This window comes from Montipora capricornis, chromosome 13, assembly GCF_036669925.1.
Source record: "Montipora capricornis isolate CH-2021 chromosome 13, ASM3666992v2, whole genome shotgun sequence".
NCBI classification, from domain to species: domain Eukaryota; kingdom Metazoa; phylum Cnidaria; class Anthozoa; order Scleractinia; family Acroporidae; genus Montipora; species Montipora capricornis.
In genome coordinates, this window is record NC_090895.1 from 25,378,302 (window position 1) to 25,399,560 (window position 21,259).

The window sequence follows — 21,259 nt, forward strand, 5'->3', positions numbered from 1 at the left end:
TGGAAACAAGGCTAATGCAAAATTTGGAGGGCAAAAGAGTATTATGGTATTTTGGGAAGTGGCCTATTGGATGACCTAATGACCTAAACTCGTGCAATCAACCGGCTTAGAGGGGAATGGACTTCTGTTAGTATAGCCTCTGCTTGTTATGCAATCTTTGCACCCGAACCAGGAAGCGGTGTCTGACATTTGCAGACTGGCTACAAATAGTGCTGATAAACAGTATTTAAGTCTAAGAACCCATTTTAAAACGGTTAGCTGTCAATAATTTAACCATTTTAAAATGGTTAGCTTTCAATAATTGAAAGCTAACGGTTTTAAAATGGGTTCTTAGACTTAAATACTGTTTATCAGCAATATTTGAAATGGGTTCTTAGACTTAAACACTGTTTATCAGCGCTATTTGTAGCCAGTCTGCAGTCTGCAAATGTCAGACACCGACCAGGAAGAGGAAGGTAAAGACTTGTTTTCATATCTCAAAGTGCCCTTGGACGTGAGGAGCCTGGAATAACAAAACTTAAACAAGGGTACAATAGCTGAAAGAACCCAAACCTTTACAAAAGTGCTAACCTTAGGCCTAAACAATATGCTTTAGATAATGTTTAAGCCTAAGGTTAGCATTTTTGTATGGGTTTGGATTGTTTCAGTTTTGTTCCAGGCTGCTCACGTCCAAGGGCCACTTTGAGATATGGAAACAAATCTTTAACGAAGAGGAAAGATAGTGTGGCAAGCATAAAGCATGTTGATGTATAGGAGGCCAGCCAGCTCCAGTAAAGTTTTAAAAAGGGCAGTGTCACTCTATTTGAACCTTCTTATGAAAGGTCCTTAAAGACTTGCAATGGGTCTCAACATCAATTTTTGGAACTAATACCCAGTCTTACGCAACAGTGGAGAGGATACGGAACGCCTGGGTGAAATTTACATTGATAATGTACTCGTCTTGTTTTCTGTGATCAATAAGTTCTCTTAACACAAGAAGCAACAGCTAAATCACCATCGAAGCAAAGGGTAAGTATCCTTGGTCCTTTTTTTGGATGAATCTGGTACGTTGTTCTTGTGGAGGCCACATCGATTGCTCGCATAATATACGAGTACACATAAGTATTAGACTTACATACACGATCAATCTAATCAGATCTAATCAAAGGGTAAAAGTGCCCTTAGTTCTTTTCTTTCCTTTTTTTCTTTCCGGTGCACACAGCGATTTAATCAATTGTCTTCTTGTGGAGGCCATTGCTCATATCATTGATATGAACAGTTTGTTTTGCAATTTTGAAGTTGACTGTTTGTAATTTGTCTTAAAAAAATATCAAGCCACCGAAAGAGAGCTTCGATTGCGCTATAAAATTGTTATAATCGAAGTTGAAGTTGACTGTTTGTAATTTGTCTTAAAAAAATTCAAGCCACCGAAAGAGAGCTTCGATGGGCGCTATAAAATTGTTATAATCGATCAGACCTCTCGACTTGAGTAATAGTTCTTAAGTTTGTAAAATTTCCGAATTTTTTAAAGAAATACTGGTAGTAACAAAGAGATTACCTGTATTAAATTTTTAGACATATCCACTAATACAATGCTTTTTCAATATTCAGGAATGTTTTCTCGTTATAAAGCAATTGAAAATTACTAGGTTTTGCTTGAAGACAATATTATTATTCTTCTTGTTATATAGTTTTGAAGTTGAAGTTGCAGTGTGGGCTAGCTTGTGGAGCCATTTTTTTAAGTGCCAGTAGCCTCTGATGAATTATGGCTTTCATATTTGTTTGCTAGATGTTGGTTCCCATAGCCACGTCACTGATGTGGACCAAAGTGGACAATGAATGTGGCAAATATTTCCAAAATAAGCAGCACTTTTTTAGGCAACCTCTTTGCCTCAAATGGCTGAAAAAGCAATGAAACCACCACCACACCACTCATTTGCTTGGTGGTATACAATTAAGGCTGATTTAAAGCACTGTTTGGCCCTCATTAGCCATTTACTACCTAATGTGAAACAACAACAACAACAACAACAACAAGGCATGTGGCATAAAAATTAACCATTGCTTTTGAGACATCTTATAGTGGTTTTATTGCATGCCAAAAAGTTAATCCTGAAGACTATGCTTACACGTACTTTAAAAGGAAAGCAACTTTATTCAAGTGTCTAGTCTTCTAGCGCTGGAGCACTGATTGGGAACATTGTAAACCGAAATCAACAAATTAATTCAAATCAAATCAAATGTTGGTTTTTGAGGAGAGGGGAAATCTGGAGTACCAAGAGAAAAACCGCTCAGAGCAGAATAGAGAACCAACAAACTCAACCCACGTGACGTCAAGTCTGCGAATCGAACCCAGGTTACACTGGTGAGGCAAGTGCTCTCACCACTGCGCCATCCCTACAACCTCAACATACAGAAACTGGAAAGAAAACCAATCAATCTAGGGAAAAAAAAAACTGGCTCAAAGTAAGGAAAAGTGTTAAGGTGCAAATTAGACAAAAGGCACATCTTAAGAGCTGCAAAAAACAAAAACAAAAAGACAAAATTCTTTTTTAAGTTAAATGTTGATACTTTATGTTGAGATACATACAATGGAAAGCACAATGGAAAGTATTCTACCACCTATCAAAAATCATGTATAAGAGATGGCCACTCATACAACAGTGAACTATATTTTTCTTATTACATCAGCAAGGTCTTCAAAATGCCACCAGTCTGACTGGTGCAATATGTGGCAGGAAATCTAGCATTTTGCATGAATTACTGTGTCAGGGTCACCCATTGCAGATACGTCTCTCCCTTTGTTTTTTGGTTTGTTTGTTTGTTTGCATTGTTTGGAAAGGTTTCACACTCTTTTACATTCTCCAGATTTAGTTTCGGGTTTCGGCAAAGCAACATTATTTTGGGTTTGTTACCCTTTCTTCCTGAAGTGTTTATCATATCATGTCTTTTACTTTGTGAAGCACACACTTGACATTAATTAAGCAACAGCAAAACAAAGAAAACCAAAACAAAACCAAGTGAAGTTACAATAATAATAATAATAATAATAATAATAATAATAATAATAATAATAATATTACAGAAGATTGTACTGCTAGGAACATCTCTCATCCTAAGAAAGACACTCTCCATCAAGTCAGATAGACTTCTACCTCGTTTTAGCCCTAGGCCCAAGGAATGGGCTCGGCTATTGTGTTGTAAATCGGCATAAAGTTAAAGGAGATAGAATAATAATAATAATAATAATAATAATAATAATAATAATACTATTGTGAAGGCAAATATATACTAGAAAAGGGGGCGTCTTGAAAACAAAGACCCTTAAGACTCTAAAACAAGGAGAGTAACCCAAAACCCTCAATTTGGCTAACCTTAGGCCTAAAGTTACTTTATAGGCCTAGGGTTAGCCAAATTGAGGGTTTTGGGTTATTGTGTTCGTTTTTACTGGGTTGACAGTACGGCAATCCCATTTGGAAAATGGGTAATATTTCTCTGTTTTTTATTTTATTTTATTTCTATTTTTTTCAGTGTCGGTAAAAGTCTTGCCTGTCACTCTCCTGCTAAGTGGTGTCTTTGTGCGTAGAGTTGTCTGTGTGTATTTTGTTAGGTTTTAGGGGGTTGGGGTAATGCGTAGATTTCTCTGGTGCACACAGGAGAACATTTAATTAACCTGCAATGGCGTTGAAAGTCATTGTAATGTGCATGGCGTTTTAGTGCATCTTTAAACAAAATATACCCCTATGGAGCTCAAGAATGGACTGTCAATTTGACCGTCAAGTCGCATCTAAGTTGTCTGGAAATTTACATTTATTTTGTACGCAACTCTCTAAAGGCAAAAAAAAATTGGAAATATGACAGCAAAGAATTATTTGAATGAAAGCTTGTTGTCTCTTTTGTGCTTCATTATTTACGGTCAAGGTTCTTTCGAAAAGGGTTTGATGTGAACTGTCAGAAATTTATCTAATTGCGTATGCTTTTTGACACGGATTGTGTGTCTTGTTTGCTTGCACACAATTGAAATAGGAAGGGTTTTTTGCCTCTAATAGCAAATACATTGTTTCAATAAATTTTTTGCTCGAAAAGGTTTTTGTGAGATTTCAGCATTTGTGAATTTATCATGTTGTGTAACTTTCGAGCCTAACAAATTTGCATATACGTGGGTTGAAATGCGATACTGGAGGATTTTTGCGGTAGTACACTGTAAGCAGCATGCGCATACATGTAAGTCATGAAAATAAACAGGTCTGTTGAAAGTGTGCTTGAGTTTCAACAAAATGAGTGCCAAAATCAGCAAAAAATTGTGATGCTGATGAATAATAAAGTAGCTGCTATTTCCAAAACGATGGAATTACCTGGTGATAAATAACCTCGTCTTGGAGAGTAAATTTTTGACTTTGCAGAAACAATGGTTAACCTCAAGAGTTGGGTGATTGTGATCTTTGTGTTGAATTTGCACATTTCTTGTCAAACTTTATAACACTTGAAAGAAAAAGAAAACTAACAAAAACAAAAACCCGGTATCTTGCCATCATTTGACACAGATGCTTCACTGTTTTGTGAGTAAACACTTGGCGGTAACTTGATCACAGCGCCCAAGGAATTCAATGTCACTTTCGATTTGTTAAATTTACTTGTGCAGCCAAAAGTACAATAACAAAATTGAACGTAGCAAAAATCTCCCAAAATGTTTTTCACTAATAATAACTTTTTATATTCGCTGTTCAAAATTAATGTTTTTATGTCGTAAATTTTGTTGCTGATGGCAAAATATTTTATTCTCGATCGACCGTCCTGAAAACGTCCTTCTGCTCTTCCTAAAAACTGTGTATCAACATTCATTTACTTTTGCATAAAGCAAGCAAACAAAAATCTGTACCTTGTTTAGTTCGCATTTGTGAGGGTTAAAATAGAATTTTCGGTCCTATGTTTCTGGTACAAAGTGGTATATGGTTTAGGTCACCCATCCAGATACTAACCCCATGAGACAAGGAGGATAACTGCTGTGAACTTTGGTATCCAAGCTGTCAGACGCTCAGAGTGCGCGCTTAAACTTGTGGTGAAAAGAAGTTGTGAGGGAACTTGAAAATGATCAACATGTCAGCCTAGAAGCCAAATATTTCTCGGTTCCCTTTTGTTTTCTTCAATCTTTCTGGGTTTAGTACTTTGCTAGTAAGCACATGTTTTCTCAGGAGGTTATTCACTAAGACTTCTACCATGGCACTGCAATGATATAGAATACCAAAACAATATTGTGTACTATTAGAGCTACATATTACGCAAAGACAATTTGAATCCCCTGGAAGACAAAACGCCTGGAACGCTGCACTTTAATACCACCCAACTCAGTCCCTTCTGTTTTTGAGTAAGACGTACCACAGGCAACCCAGTTTACGCTCATGGAGCGTCTAGTTGAGTCTTAGGGTCACAGGAGTCTTTGTTTTCAAGACACCCCTGGTAAAGGGACATGATACCTAATCTAAGGAGAAGAGATTGTGTGGAACCCCCAGTCATAGGTTATAACCCACTTCCACAGGATTTTATAGTGGCAAAAATCAGCCTGTGAAGTTGGAACTAATAAAATCACATTTCTACTGTGCAAATTCAACATACATTTTCAGATGCACCTCACAGAAAGCTTTTTACGATACACACAAATTAAGATTACAGATCTAATATTATCTGTATAGTAATTCAGGCAACAATGAGTCCTAATAAATCAATAGAGCGGTTTTCAATTGAGTGTCGAAAGTAATTAGATAATTACTTTGATTTATGGTTACTTCACTCAATGATTGGTTCAAAGTTCTTGCGCCACTTTTTCAACCAATCAGAAGTGAAACCGAAACCAATTGTGGCTCGTGCGTGCACATTTTCCTGTGCTTTGTGTCGGCTACATGAAATTACGTTGAGTTTTGATTGGTTTACTGGATTGTCTCCGTCCTTTTTGATTGCCCAAAGTAATTAGTTTGGTTTTGGTTTTACGACTCTCATTCGAAAACCGCTCTAATAATAATAACAATAATAATAATAATAATTATTATTATTATTATTAAATATTATTATTATTATTATTATTATTATTAACTATCGATAAGACTACCTGGTACTTCTGAAGTAAAAACTTAAGAAGCAAAGGCTCTTAATGGTGCATCTTTTGTGGCTGGTAGTTGATGCAGTACCCATTTTGGGGGGCCTAAGATCTGGGGAATGTTTGGAACCTTTAACTGGTTCCCCTCCACTTAAAAAAAAAAAAGGAATCGCTTGAAACTTTTAGTTAGTTTTACAATGACAGTTTTTTTATTTTCCTAAAAACCAGGCCATGTAGGTAGCAGAACTAATCTAGGTAGGTCCCTACCAGTATGATGTAATACATTAAAAGAAACTTCTAAAATGCATGCAAGAAAGGTAAATCTGTGAGGATGAATAGAAAGAAAAATACAAATAATTGACGTAGAAGAAAAAAACCATGGGAAGTGAAAATGAAGAAAGAAGTAAGAAAGGACATGCTTTAAGACCATATTTTGAAAATAAGGAGAAAATTGCCTTACAGCTCAAAAATGTTTTGAGACTTTCTAAAAACTGGTTCCTAGTGACAATCCTGGTTATGGCTATGGATAATATTTAAATGCAATTCGAAAAATCATTTTGCTGCTTTATCACTGATTTGAAGATTTAGTGGAGTAAGGAAAATGTAAGGAGAAGATGCAGGTTCATCATTGTAAGGGCATGAATGCCACCCCTCAGTAGATATTGGAATAATACTGTAAACTGGAATCTTTGTTTGAATCATTTGCAAATCTCATTGTAGTATAACATGTCTTCTCAGGCAAAGTGTATTTATTTTAAGTTTTCATATTTCGTTATTTGTTTTCTGACCCGACTATATTAAGCCACTGTACCTCAAAGCAATCAATGTCTCATTAACCTTTGTTTCTAATTCATGACGGTATTTTTTCATCGTGAGGTCCTGGTGTAAATCGTCGCAGTTGCTATAGCATTTATCATAATGAAACACGTAACCGAGGCTCGGTTCCAGGTTATTCACGGTATAGTAAGTTTCTGTGGGGCTTGAAATGCCATTGAAATCTAAAGATGAAACTCTCTTGATATTTGCGATGCATCTTGACATCGTTTGGGTTGGTGTTTTAGCCCTGAAAGTGCAGTTTTGTGTGTATAGTAGCGTTTGCGAATCTCTAATTACACATTTGCCGGTGTAAAAGAAAAAACTTTGAAAGCAGTAACCAGCTACATCCTCGTTGATAATTTCCTGAATGATTTGTGGAACTATTTGATGTTGAAACGGGACTATAAACTCGTCCAGTCCGTTAAATGCTACGTAGTCGAACCGTTCCAAATTTCTGTACAGGCAGTCATTAAGAGCTGTTGTCTGCCCATTGTCTTGAACATTAGAAGCAATAATCTGTGGCAATTCCCAGAACAAAATAGTTGCTAAGCCTTTCTCTGCGAAATAACGGAGAATCGCTAGAGTATTACCTGTGACTTTGGAGACGTAGAAGGTTATGTGGGACACACCCAAAATCTGAGACAGCTCTAGGAACTCTACAAGTCTTTCAGCGGATATGTCGCCTGATATTGGAGGAACGCAAAGACCATAAGTTCTGGTATTAACCTTACGGTCAACAAGATATAAAGGAATTACTCTGGTGTTTTCTGCTGTCTGATCGTGCCCTGCGGGTTCAGTAGAAATATTTACCGAACATAAAGTATAACTATCAATTTCGTCAGGTAACTCACACGTGGAGAGAAATCCTTGGTATGCGTAGCCCATGTTTGTTCCAAGTTCTTCGATTTCCACAATACTGCTAATTAATTCCTGTCTCTCCGAGTCCATAAAATGACAATAAAGCTGCGTTAATTCGCCATAAGCTGGCAAGAAGGAAATAAAACGAACGAACGTTTGTGCCTTAAACCGAAAGTCTAAGAAAGCAGAACCAATCACGTTTCCTGGTTGAAGCTCGTAAAAGTTCAAGTTCTGCATTTTGTCCTTTGGTACATTGAAACAATCTTTGGAACGTGGGATTTCAACGAGAGGAATCACGACCTCCAATGGCGCTGTGTTTTCGGCTTTAGCGTCTTTTTCTTGCACATTCTCGGCGGAAAACTGCTGTAGGGCATTTTGAACTGCTGTTGACTTGAAACCCTCGAATTTCATGGTCGATATCACCAAAGTATCGCTCTTTTGATCCAAACTGGAGTTTAATGAAACGATTAAAAGCGACGACACGAACAGTAAACCAACTGCTATAACAAAGGAAATCTTTTTTAAAAGTTTCTTCATTTGTCTTCTTGTCATTCCTTGTGAAGTCCAACGCAGAATTGTGTTGAATGGCAACAAAGCAAGTGTAATCTTCCCTTAGTGAACTCACGCGATAATCTAAGATACGATCTATCATCAATTGCTGCGATCTACTGTTCAGTTAAAGTCTTCGTTTCAGAGGAATCAATTTTCACCCTGGAGAACTAATTAATAACGGCTGAAAGCAAAAATGCCCTGTGGTCATTTGCCTTCATAACGCAGGAGAAAATTGTGGCAAGGTTGAAGTTATTGGTTCTTAATTAAAAACAAAAGCCTCGTGTTTTTAACTATTTTTTGATTTCCTTTAATTGTTTTTTTGGCAGAGTCGAGATCAGGAATAATTGTTTAGTCTGGGATAAAATACTAAATGCGCGTTGTCGAACCTTGTATTGTTACTGATGTCAATTCAGTATGTTTGCTTTGTTTTTCGCAAATTGGTTCAGGAAATAATATCTCATTGATAAAGTCCGCAAACGGTGTAATAACGATTCAAACAAAGCTTTTTCAGGCTACGTAATCTACAATCTATTCGCCTTGTCCTTCTTAAGGTTATTCATTTGAATCAACAAAGCTTGGAAACGTGGACTTTCATATTTAAACGAAGCAGATGTTTTTCTTGCAGCTTTTTTCAGCTTAGTATTTTCCGTATCGCGAAGTTACGATTCCACGTGTCTGTAAAATTTGGCGTCATGTCAGCTTCCCATATTAGGAAGGTTAAGAAACGGTGACGGCAACGACAACACCACAAAACAAGAATATGATTGGTTAAAAGAGGAAAATCAATCGTGCTGCACGTGCTTCACGCATTTTAGCTCATTTCTGTGGTACTTTGCATAACAACGACGTGAAATCTCCAAATTTGAGGCCGGGTTTAGACGACAACTTCAACATTCAAATCCTTTCATTCTCCATTTTTACTCCGCAACCGCTAGGTTGCTACCCCATATGAACCATGTGGGCGTTAGCCCTGCTAATGGAAATGGGCCTACACAAGGACAGAGAAAAACTCTGACCAGGGTGGGAATTGAACCCACGACCTTCGGGTTAGATCACCGCTGCTCTACCGACTGAGCTACAAGGTCAGACGGGAGCAGGCCGTGGGAACTGAAGATCTTAAAGTCACGGCAATGAACATGTACAAGTACAAGGAAGGATTACCGTGAAGCACTTATACTTGAATAGACTTAACTGATTAGAGTGTAATGTGAAGTGCTAGGTTTCTATTTTTAGGATACTTCGGTAACATCGTGGGAAGTGAACGAGGTGGAAAAATCGCGAAGACATTCTAGAGCGCAAAGTTTTATTTTTGAGGTGAAGTTTTCGTAAACGTCGCCGTCTTAGATCGCCACTTGCCGCGTGTCGTGGTGAATAAAATACTACAGTTTCTTTTCATTCTTATCACATTGCTTAAGTTTGAAAAGTGTTTGTCGGCAAGATAAGAAAGAAACCACAATTTATATCGCATTTGAGATTATAAGCGTTTTTGAAAAGAAATAGTTTTCATCCCTTCTATCGGCCAATTGGAGTTTATTGGAACAAACACCTATAAATTGGAATTCATATTCACGGTCTCTTAATGCATTTCATAGAAATATTACATATTTGAGTCACACATATGTTCATCATTGAATCTTAAAACGTTCCATGAATTATAACATATCGGAGATTCAGGGGATTTAAAAGAGAGCCAACCTGAGATGTGTTTCCGCAAAATGATGTTTATTATGCTGTACAAGGCTTTTCGAAAATTTTAAACCCCTGGCCCCAGTTCAAACGATGGATAGCGCTATCCGCCGGATAAATCACTATCCAGTGGAAAAGTCATAGCGAAACCAATTGCGGTATCTATTGGATAGTGATTTATCCAGTGGGTTTCGTCATCCGCGTTTTGAACAACTGGAGCCTGAAGTGTGACATCAAGTGAATGCTACTCGGTGAAAGGTAGTTGTTCAAACTTTTGAGCCAACTCTCAACATTTCTTTTGTTCCGTGATCGCCGAAGCGTAGCGCAATGTTGGGTCCGTTTCTCTTCTCTTGACCGAGGGAGAGAAAAGCTCTGGGGAACTCTGAAACAAAGTGTCTTCTCATTGGTTTTCGTGAAGAACAATCAAAAGCGTCTCTAATTGGTGCATTCATGTTAGCACGAGGAGTGAGCAGGCGCCGTAAGGTTCAAATAGCCAATTCTTGGCAATTAAAACCATACGCCGCCTACCTAGAGTTCCCCAGAGCCTTGGGTCGATCCAAGGCTCTGGTGACGAGAATGCATGTTGAAATCAAGATGGCAGCCGAATTTTGTAAGTTTACAAAGTCTTATGGGTCGTATCCTTCCCATAACACACTGCACGTCCTTGCATTGTTTGTTGAGTCCGTTTGCAAACAACTGCCAACACCATCCAACATCTGCAAAACCGACAACTCTGTCCGTTTGACAATTAAACCATGTACATTTAAACGAATAAAGAGTGTTTATGAACGCTATAACACGTATTGATTCTCTAACTGACAAAAACTGTTTTGAAATAGCGGCTAATAGAAAGAAAGACAGCGACAGACTAACAGACAAATGGTTTGACACTGGAGAGGGTCGAGGGAGTGATTAAATCGTCATTCAATGCTGACTTTAATTAATTTATTGTGGCGTTTATGTTTTGTCGGCTTCTTTGCAGATTTTATCGACCCTTAATTGATTATGGCTGTGAAAGGGACTTTGATGAGGATAAACACTTTAGTTGTTTTTCTTTGCGGTAAGTGATGACCGTTTTCTTTCTTGAGATTTAAATCTTATTTCTTTCTGCAGCGTTCTATTCAAATTTGAGAAATATCGAGAAGGATAACCACAAACTGCGATAGTTTGGCCAACCTTCATGTTTAAGGTTTATCGTTCAGTGTCACGGGAAAATAATCCGTGCTGCACGTGTGGCACGAATTTGAGTGCGTTTCTTTGCCGTAATCCAGTAAACATCAACGTGAAATCACAGTTAATACATCGAGATGGTTGCGAAACTCGACAACTCGTTTGTCTGTATTTTGGCCTTGACGATGCACAAAACAAACCTTTTTTCGAGGAAATAACAAATCAAATCTTTCGATTAGATTATGCGAAACTAATTTGCAAACACGTGCGAAACGAAAACGAAAGATTGTGCACTGTCACAGTCAATTCAACATCGATTGCGACAACAATGTTTTCGCTTTTCGAGGTTGTAAGGTTTCATAGCTATTCTCTCGATTAACTATGTTCAAATCACCAATTTTTTGACGAACACAACAATAACCGCTTTTTTAATCTAGAGTCGTATTGACGTACTTGGGCAAACATTTGTTGTTCGTCTGGTTATGTGTATCTAGTATAAAGACAGTCACAAAACGGATTATCCGTCTAGACGAACTATCTTTCGTTGTGGACGCACAACGGAAGGTTATTAGTCCAAATGGATAATGCAGACGGATAACACGAGAGACGCATAGTTCGTCTGGACGGATTATCCGTCTCTAGTATAAAAACGGCAAGGGATCTATTCATTTTCTATCTTAACTTAAAACCGTTCGTACCGATAAAGTTACAGGACAGTTCGCCCATACTGTGCAAACTAAGCAAGATTCAAAAATTTCGATATACTTACCATAGGATTAACTTTTATCTTGGAGTGACGTTTTAGTCGATTTTGCCGTTGTACGTCGGATTTCGATGTTTGGAATCAAAATATTTAAGCGCATGTGCACATGCTAGGGGTGCTCTTTGATAGACTGGAACGAGCATGGAACAGAGGCTAATGATTGAGGCCTACATTCCACGCTCGCTTCAGTCCAACCCGAGAACACGACTTGGGCGTTTTTAAGAGCTAACCCCGAGAGCCGTTGTAATAGCTGCGTACTGACCCAAAATAACGTCTTGCTATTCGTCTAGTTTTCATTTCTGTCGTGGCATTTGAAGAGTCAACGAAGGAAAGCGATGAAACCAACCAATCACATTGCTCCGTTGAGGAAAACTGTTTCCCTGATGAGAAAGGTAAGTCTGTACAGGAATCCATCACCCAACAGTAAGATATCCCCAAATTGCTGATGGGCAAAAACCTGATACCAGATTTTTACTCTTGGGTAATGGACCCTTGGTCAAAATGAAAGGTTTCCACTCGAGGTCTTTTGGAGGAAACGGTGATTGGCGTTAAAATCGACTCACAGCTAATTGCATTTGGCTGTAGCCCAATTAAGTCGTCAATGGTGACGTTGCTGGTCACTTGGCAGTTGTAAATTTAAGCACACCAGTTAAAAACTCGGCTTTTTCTCTTATCTGGCGGGTTAAGTCTTGGTACTAGAAAATTGTTGTTATCGTTCATCAAAGTCAATTGTGAAAAAAAAACAACGATTTAGTTCGGTTTTCGTAAACATGACTGTGAAGTTAAACTTTCAACCACCGTTTTTGATTTTTACTGCATGCCACCAATCATGTTTGCAGCCGGCGAAAACAACAGAATCCGACGACCAATCACAACGCTCGATGTAACCCATTAACAAGGTTCTGCAACAGCGAACTCCGCGAAAAACGAAATCTTTTCTCTCTTATGTATGAGGCGGTTGTTTGTGTAATTCAAGTCAGTTTCTAAGTGTCTTTTTGTTTACTTTGTTGTGAGAGTCAGTAATAATGTCGCAGTGTAAGTGTAGCAATGTTAACTGCGGGTTACCATGATCTTGTTTGTATAATTATGATTTGTTTGTAAATAAAGTATAATCGTTGATTAGGAATTGAACTTACAATAATAAACTATAGTATACTATTGACCGAATGAAAAAATGGCCGCCAACAAATTATTCTTCTGTCTTTGTCTTAATTAACCTAAGTAGCCTCGGTCACACGCGTAAAATTGAAAGAATTTTGGCTGTAAAACGAGGCTAGTTAGGCTAATTAACACAAAGACAAAAGAATAATTTGTTGGCGGCCATTTTTGCATTCGGTCAATACTACCGGTATATTTATCGAGGGTAACACATTAACTTGAACAGTTTTCTTACCTGTGGCCCTCAAGACGCAAGAAAACATTTTGCATATCTTTTAGCCAATCCTCACGATGCCATAGAATCAACAAGCCGGTATACTCCGGATTCAGGTCCGTTAATTCCCGAGGACAAGATGCCTATCCTTATATGGTGGACTGAAGATTTATTCCCTCACGATCGCAAACAACGCAAGCATGTGATCGCCTGCCAAAAGGGATCATGCGTCACGTCGATCGATCGCGGGCTCAAAAACGACCCCGCCACGCGTGCGTTCATGTTCTATGGAACAGACCTGCGCGCTGACGACCTACCTTTGCCACGGAAGCCTTGGGATGAGTGGGCGCTTTTTCATGAGGAGTCGCCGAAGAATAACTGGATGTTGACCTACGAGGACGCACTGAGGTAACCATGGCGATATGTTGAGTGTAGAAACCATCACTTCTAGTAAGGCGGTTTCCAATTTGTAGCTTTATTTTGTGGTCTGGCAACCGAAGGAAGGCGTTAGTCAACGTTTAGGACATCGTGAAATGTGGAACGTGCATTTTAGAAAGACTTCTTGACAATTTGAAGGCGGACGCTGCTTCCAAATATAGGCTTTTTGAAAAGATCACAAGATCGAAGTGTCTTTACCAGACAGATTCCGAAAGCTCCTGCGGTAGTCTATGGTGAAATGCTTCATGCATACGTTTTATTAAGGCAAGCTTATAGCGATAATTAAGCAGACGCCAACAGGCATATTCGAGCACATGTGATGATCTCATATCTTTAGGTAAATTAAAAATTATTCTCGCCGCCCTACAAATGGAGCCTTTTGAAGGAATCGAAAAGATCGGCATTTGAGCTGGACCCTCAAAGAATGAGACCATAAGTTACCGATGGCAGTATAACTTTAAAATAGAAATTAACGAGGACTTCTTTTGGTAAGAACCTAGACCTTCTTATTAGATCAAGTTTCTTATCAAGAAGATCAGCATGTGCGGAATCCAAGCAAGTTTGTCATCGACAGCCACACCTATTAGCCGAGATTAATTGACCCAGTCAATGACATCAGTGCCCATGCGAATCGACTTCATTGGGCTTGTAGCACGAGTTTTACTAATTAGCATAGCCTCGCTTTCTTCGGGACGGGGAGTAAGACGGTTTCATAGACACCAATTGTACAACTCGTTTTAAGGCTGCACTCAACTGAATTACCGCTTCATCTGCAGTTCGTTTGATACAATAAACAGCAGTGTCATCAGCTTTTAAGTAAACTGAGCCTGATATCACGCGTTCAGGTAGATCGTTAGCAAAGCAAGCGAATAGTGTTGGTCAACTATGCTTCTGCCCTCTAATAGGTCATGGGTGAGAACCAATAAAAATGCGTACATTATTGAGCCTATTATATAAAAACAAGAGTCAATCACCAATAAGCCATTTCCGAGTTCATGTCTGCCTCTTCTTCAAAGCGAGTCTAAGTGCGAAGTTTTTCTTATGAAAAGTAGTTGTCATTCATATGTAAAGTAGAACTAATTACCATCACAAAAACTTCGCACTTAGACTCGCTTTAAAGAGGAGGCAGACACGAACACGGAACTGGCCTATTTGGTCCCATCAGCGTCAGAAAATTGCCTATTTTTTAATCAAGTTTTGCTGCGAAAATACACAATAGACCAAGCGGCTAACTCAATGTTGTACCCAATTCAAACCCTTGTTTTGTTGCGGTATTTCCATATCATTCAAAAGTGAATGCTACATTATAATGCAAGTACAATACACGAAGAATCTTAACCCTGGGAGATTTCAATCAGCCTTATGCATGATTACTACTACGTCCTGTGCTCAAAATTCACCACCAAGCCTCGTTTGCACAAATTATTCACATCATCTGGACATGCAATACTTTTCGCACGTGGAGTTTCTTTACAAGTCTGCTCCTTTGGGATTTAGCTCATGCTAAAATTTACAAGTTTGATTTTCGAATTCGAGGCTTGATGGTGAATTAGCTAGTCCGACGTACAGGCTTGGGTACATAATTGAATGGTTTTCACCTGACGTCACAGCAGCTATGTTGGTGCCCAGAACAATAGAGCGAGAAAAAAGTCTTTTTGAGAATTTGACTCTATTATAATTTAAAACATGAGCCATAATTTGCTACTGTTTTGTGCTCCAACATAGCCGTCTCATCAGGTGATTGAAGATCATCGATTGTTTATTTTCCCGCAAAACTTGGTTTAAAAATATTCACTTTTCTGACGCTGGTGGGGACAAACCTGATACCAGATTCTTACTCTTGATAAAAATAAATAAATAAATAAATAAATAAATAAATAAATAAATAATAATAATACACAACAGGAATATTCTGAGCCTAATCCAAAACGCAATGCAGCTGTGTTCCATACTGATCCAACGAACAACTTAGAGGCTGTAAAGAGCTGTTTGGTTTGTGAAAGTGAAAGACCAAGTGAAAGTTGATTGAACATAAGAAGTCAGTGAAAAAATGCACTTAGTGTTAACGCGCGACTGGCATTCCCAAAACCCTGACCTCCTTACATTTTTCTTTCAGTCTTTTCAATCACACAGCAACGTTTCGCCGCGAGTCTGACTATCCTCTATCCACCCATTACATCCAAGATCTTCGGGATTGGACAGACACGCCCGCGATACCAATCGACGAGAAAAACAGGTCAGGGGTATCTCTGTATTGAGTGTGTTCCATTCGTGACGTCACAGCGGCCATCTTGAAGAAGAAAGTCTCCGAGCGTTAAGGAGGCTCTACCAGGGTGGGGTCTCGCGTCGCTTGTCTGAATTTTAAAAGGTCTCGTGTCGGTGCGTTGTCAATGTTTCACGTTGCTGTCGGAAATTAAAGGAAAGTTAAAGGACGTCGTTTGTCGCTTTTCACTTTACGTGCTGTCCCTACTTTTCAGGCCAAGTCGCTTGTCGGAAGCCTTGTGAAGGGCAAAGAGACGATGCATTGGGATTTAATCCGAAAGTATCCTTGTCTTTTTTTTTAATATTGATACATCTAACATGGGTTTTATTCCTTGTTCCTTTTTCTGTGGCTATTTCCCATACGGGCGAAAACTGTCCGTTCTATTTCTGAATAAATCTCGTACTCATTTCAGTTTAATAATTTACGATTATCGGCTGATTTGCAAAGTAACAAGTTTTCGGTTAATATAACTGTAGCTCGCAGCCATCTTGTGGGATTTTTAAAATTAAAAAAAATACAGGCTTTGTGAATTTCCGAATGGGACACTTTTGTAAGGAAATAGACCAAATCGACTGACTCAATGTTGTACCCAATTCAAATCTCCCGGGGTTAAGGTCCTTTGTGTATTGTATTTGCACAGAAGCATTTAATTCTGGTTCAGAGCTGGGGTTTTTTGAGTTTAAATTTTTTTTAATTTGGATGTAACTTAACTCGCGCATTTTCCCGCGCAGGCAGCCTCGATCTTATTTTTGTCCATATTTGGGCATAAAATTGGTGTCCTAAAATACCCGGCTTTGTTCCAAGGAAAAGAGTTGCAAGTTACACTCTTCGAGGTTGTGCTCCGTCGCTTCGCGACTCCGCCCAATACGGAATATATTTTCTCCCAACTAGCCGTCAATATAATGTGGTATTGCCGTCTGAAAATCGCAATTTGTTTATAGAACGCATCTGCCAAATTGGTCCCAAAGAACACGATTCCCGTATATTCGGGGTATTCCTATTCCGGAATATCCCCAAGAGAACGCGCCCTTTGTTAACTTATGGGTCAGGTTTAAACGATATTTCTGGTGGTTGAGTCACTTAAGTTAACGGCGGGTAAGCAATGGTGCTAAAGATTCCTCTTTATGAGCGTTGTTTTACTGAAAAAATTCTTTTCATTTGTAGACTGCAAACGGAGAAAGGCTTAGCTCCTATCGTCTACGTTCAAAGTGATTGCTATACCCCGTCAGATCGTGAGACCTACATGAAGGAGCTGATGAAGCACATCGACGTCGATTCTTATGGCCGCTGTCTTAATAACCGTAAAATGCCTGAGGAGATTAATGGTTTTATCAAGCTTCAAAGCCAAGAATATTACAAGTTTCTGGCTCAGTATAAATTCAACATTGCGTTCGAGAACGCTATATGTAATGATTACATGACGGAGAAGCTATTCCGTCCGTTCGAGGTGGGAGCGGTGCCTGTTGTCATGGGATCGCCAGTTGTCAAAGACTGGATGCCGAATGAGAAATCCGCCATCTTTGTCGACGACTTTAAACACCCGAAAGACCTCGCAGAGTTTATAAAATACCTCAACACAAATGATACCGAATATGCTGAATATATGAACTACAAAGACCCTAAATACATAACCAACAAATTTTTGCTCAAGATGCTGGAAGAAAGACCGTGGCGTATACTGGGAGAATGGGACAAAGTTAATTTTGGTCACCGGATGTATGCTAATTTTGAATGTCACGTTTGCAACCGCGTTATCGAACGGCAAGAAGCATTGCGGGCTCATAAGTTGGATCCAAAGAAAAACCCACCCCCACCCCCTAGGACGGCCACTAAAGAGCATTTGGAATGCCCAGAGCCGAAGGTTTCCATAGCAACAGACAAGAAAGTAAATAAGAGTTTGAACTACTGGGAGGGACTTTACGAAGCCCGAGCAATGAAACAGATGTTGCTGGCGGGCGAAACGAACGCAACAAAGTTTCAAGCAAAATATTTGAAACGTCTGACAGATAAATATGATAAATGGGTGTATTAGATAGCTTTTCAAGTCGAAACTGTACAGAGAACACAAACAATATTTAAAAAAGGGAAATAAAAGAAAGTAGCCTGGAACACCAAGTTCTGGAAATTAACATAATAGCTGAGACTAGAAAGATAAATAAGATAAATGGGTGTATTAGATAACTTTTCAAGTCGAAACTGTACAGAGAACACAAGCAATATTTAAAAAAAGGAAATAAAAGAAAGTATCCTGGAACACCAAGTTCTGGAAATTAGCACAATAGCTGAGACTAAATTAATAAAATTCAAATGTAACCCTTTCTCTGAATTCTTGAACTAAAAAACCGACGCAGCAATACAATTCAGCTCTCTGAACCCCTCTCGCGATTGCTAATTTCCCTAAAAGGGAAAGAAATATGAACTTGCAACTCCTGTTCCAAAACGCCCAGCCAACTACATCATTCTTCTCATGGACATGTTACCCCATCATCACCATAAACAGTCGCAGCCCCAACGACTGTTCTTCATTCATATTCAAAACAACCTTCGTTTGAAAACGAGGCTAGAAGCCTCATTCTTATACTTAGGCCTGGAGAGGTTTATCCTACTTTGCAAAAACTCAGGTGCCGTCACTGCTGCTACTACTACTTCTATTTTCACTACCGCTACTGGGGCAAAATTCTGAAGCACCTTCTTCATTTACAAATACACATTCACTTTCATACTTGTATATTATGTAAATTTCCACATTAAATTTTGAATATTTTTAACAGGTACGTTATTCAAATTGTACATCTAAAACATATAAATATTTGTAACTTTCATTGCATCGTTGACTTTCTATTGTTATTTCTTATGTACAATGCATGGCAGAAGAGCCCTTCAGGGATACCTATGCAACAAAATTATTTATGTATCACTACTGCTACCATTACCACCGCTCTACCTACCGCCACCACTGCCAATACCACTACTGCTGGTGCTGCTTCTTCACTCCAAGTCTAACTGGTCTCAGGCTTCTACCCTTGTTTTTGCTTTTCTCGGTTTTAATTCTCAGAATTCCTCTGGTAAATCCCTCAATAAATCTAGTAGTTCCATCCACTGCCCTTCATTCTTGGTATGCATCCAGGTGATGAGACGGCAATGTTGGTGTACAATAACAATAGAAAATGGCCCCTCAAGTTTTGCGGATCGCCGTGACGTCAGAGACAATGCATCAATATTTTAAAAACTACTACTACATTTAAGTGAGTTCCGTTTCCCTTTTCCTCACATTTTCGCCGGTCGGCTGGCCTTCATATACCGGATCCGAAAAATTAATGTCCACAAAGCAAATTAAGAGAACAAAGCGAACATTACAATACCAAATTAGCAAGGCCTAATCGGAATGGCCCAATTTATACTAGAGACGGATAATCCGTCTGGACGAATTATCCGTCTGGTCGTTTAATCCGTCCAGTATAAATACGGGACGAACTGTAAAGCACAGTATTAGTTCGTTTTATAGTTCGTCCCGTTTTTACTGGACGGACTATGCACCTTTGTTCTGTTGTCTTTGTTCAGGTACTTCGTTTATGCGAACACATTTTGTATCCTACTGCTAAGAGACCGTTGGCTTTCTGTAACGAGGTGTTCATTCCGGCATCTAAAGTTCGTCTGTCGGTGCATTTACACACACAGACGGATTATCTGTCCTGACGGATTATCCACCTTAGTTCGTCTGCCAAGACGAACTAAACAGATAGTTCGTCTTGACGGATAATCCGTCTGTTGCCCGTATTTATACACGGACGGATTATCACACGAACTAAAAAATTCTTGCCCAAGTTCGTCCAGACGGATTATCCATCTCTAGCATAAATTGGGCCAATAACAATGGTTCTTTTGTCCTCTGCCATTTTAGTCCGGTATATGAAAGTCTACCCGTTTCGTCTGACCACACAGACTTCATCAGGGAGATTGGACAGGATGGCAAAAGGACCTTATTTTATACCTAATCTATAGGGTAAAATCACGTTCCAACTAGGGTGTGAACAGCCTTCAAGAGGTGTCTTCAATGTTCTGAACCTCTACTGTCAGCGATCAAATTAGCATTGTCTTTATAATTATAAATTCTTTCCTTATAACATACAAGTCGACAGTGAGGCTCTTCTTCGGCCTTTATTCCGAAGTCGAGACAGCAAACTCCGTTGTTGTCGGTGTAGGGAGCTAAATACCTTTGCAAGCGTTCTTCGGTGACAAGGGATGGATCAAACAAACCGTGAGTCGTCGACCAATGCCACTCTAAAAGACTTTTGATATTCTCAAACACGAGCCTTGGGAGCTTCCCTTGAAAACTCTTACATATTTCAAATCCGGCAGATATACAATACTGTTCGATTTTCTCCCTCGACTCGCACTGGTACATTCCGCAAATCCTGTCGCAGTTTTCCGGATTCAGCTCCCTGTAGGCATTTATCTCGAACGGAGGAAGATGAGAGATATATTGAATGGTAATTTTTCCACCAAGCTTTAAACTTGCAAACATATTATTCAAGGCCTCTTGTTTGTCAGCGATCCAGTGAAGCACATAGTTACTGAAAATGATGTCGAAAGACTCTGGGAAAATCTCTGAAATGTCTGATGCACTTCCGTCGACAAACGAGAGATTTTTTATCTTTCCGTGAGATTGTATGGCAGCCCGAATTCGTTCCCCATCTGGGTCGATGCCAATCACTTTTCCCTCGGGTCCGACTAGCTCAGCAAGGTATGCAGACAGCTCTCCTGTACCGCAGCCTAAATCCAAAATGGCATCTCCAGGCTGAGGACAAACATCACATTCGATGAACTCCTGGCCCAGTACCTTCTGAACGGGAATCGAAGCTTGTTTGTAGCCTTCTGTTGTACTGCTAAGGGACAGTTCAGACATATTTTACTTTTGTGTAACGTTGTAGGAATAGTATGGCCTGGTAGATGGACGCAATCAACTCCGAGAAAGATATATTGATTGATTTTGGTTATAACGCCTTCTAACTGTTCGAATAACCGCAAATAAATATCTAAACGAGAAGAAAAGCGAACAATACACGCCATTTTATGCAAATAAGTGGCTACGTCGATCTATACATAACAATATAATATTCGAGGGGTCTCGCGACAAGCACTATTCGCTCGCTGATAGTTCACAACCATGTGGAGTTACGCATCACCTGCTTCAAAACAACTGCAACCATCTTGAAAATGCTTCTTATTGTCTTTTTTGAGGGACTTGACGTAATTTGCTGCATAATTTCG

The 21,259-nt window shown here is 39.2% G+C and overlaps 3 protein-coding genes across 5 annotated transcripts in view; 1 reads left to right on the forward strand and 2 right to left on the reverse strand.

Annotated features, from left to right (window-relative positions):
• Positions 1-891: 891 nt before the first annotated feature.
• On the forward strand, positions 892-18,301 carry LOC138028953 (alpha-(1,3)-fucosyltransferase 11-like). The gene is made up of 6 exons (XM_068876599.1): positions 892-1,008; positions 10,965-11,042; positions 12,206-12,307; positions 13,353-13,695; positions 15,842-15,961; positions 17,153-18,301. The coding sequence occupies exons 2-6, from the start codon at positions 10,988-10,990 to the stop codon at positions 18,018-18,020; spliced, it is 1,488 nt and encodes a 495-aa protein (XP_068732700.1). The 5' UTR covers positions 892-1,008; positions 10,965-10,987; the 3' UTR covers positions 18,021-18,301.
• LOC138029339 (beta-1,4-galactosyltransferase galt-1-like) lies at positions 6,230-8,366 on the reverse strand. Its single transcript, XM_068877074.1, has one exon. The coding sequence runs from the start codon at positions 8,294-8,296 to the stop codon at positions 6,863-6,865; it is 1,434 nt and encodes a 477-aa protein (XP_068733175.1). The 5' UTR covers positions 8,297-8,366; the 3' UTR covers positions 6,230-6,862.
• A 397-nt stretch (positions 18,302-18,698) lies between the features above and the next one.
• Positions 18,699-21,259, reverse strand: part of LOC138028954 (arsenite methyltransferase-like) — a 10,699-nt gene continuing 8,138 nt past the window's right edge. Inside the window, exon 2 of one of the 3 annotated variants that reach the window (XM_068876601.1) lies at positions 18,699-20,871. In XM_068876601.1, coding sequence (XP_068732702.1) covers positions 20,040-20,871 — 832 coding nt within the window. In that variant the 3' untranslated portion in view covers positions 18,699-20,039. Of the gene's footprint in view, positions 20,875-21,259 lie in introns of all 3 variants that reach the window. The other 2 variants (XM_068876600.1, XR_011127775.1) reach the window with 2 other exon arrangements.

Bases quoted from the DNA above. Each gene is read 5' to 3' on its own strand.
- LOC138029339 (XM_068877074.1), bottom strand. From the start codon at position 8,296: ATGACAAGAAGACAAATGAAGAAACTTTTAAAAAAGATTTCCTTTGTT.
- LOC138028953 (XM_068876599.1), top strand. From the start codon at position 10,988: ATGGCTGTGAAAGGGACTTTGATGAGGATAAACACTTTAGTTGTTTTT. The intron at 11,043-12,205 runs GTAAGTGATGAC...CTATTCGTCTAG, and splicing joins TTTAGTTGTTTTTCTTTGCG to TTTTCATTTCTGTCGTGGCA. The intron at 12,308-13,352 runs GTAAGTCTGTAC...CATATCTTTTAG, and splicing joins CTGTTTCCCTGATGAGAAAG to CCAATCCTCACGATGCCATA.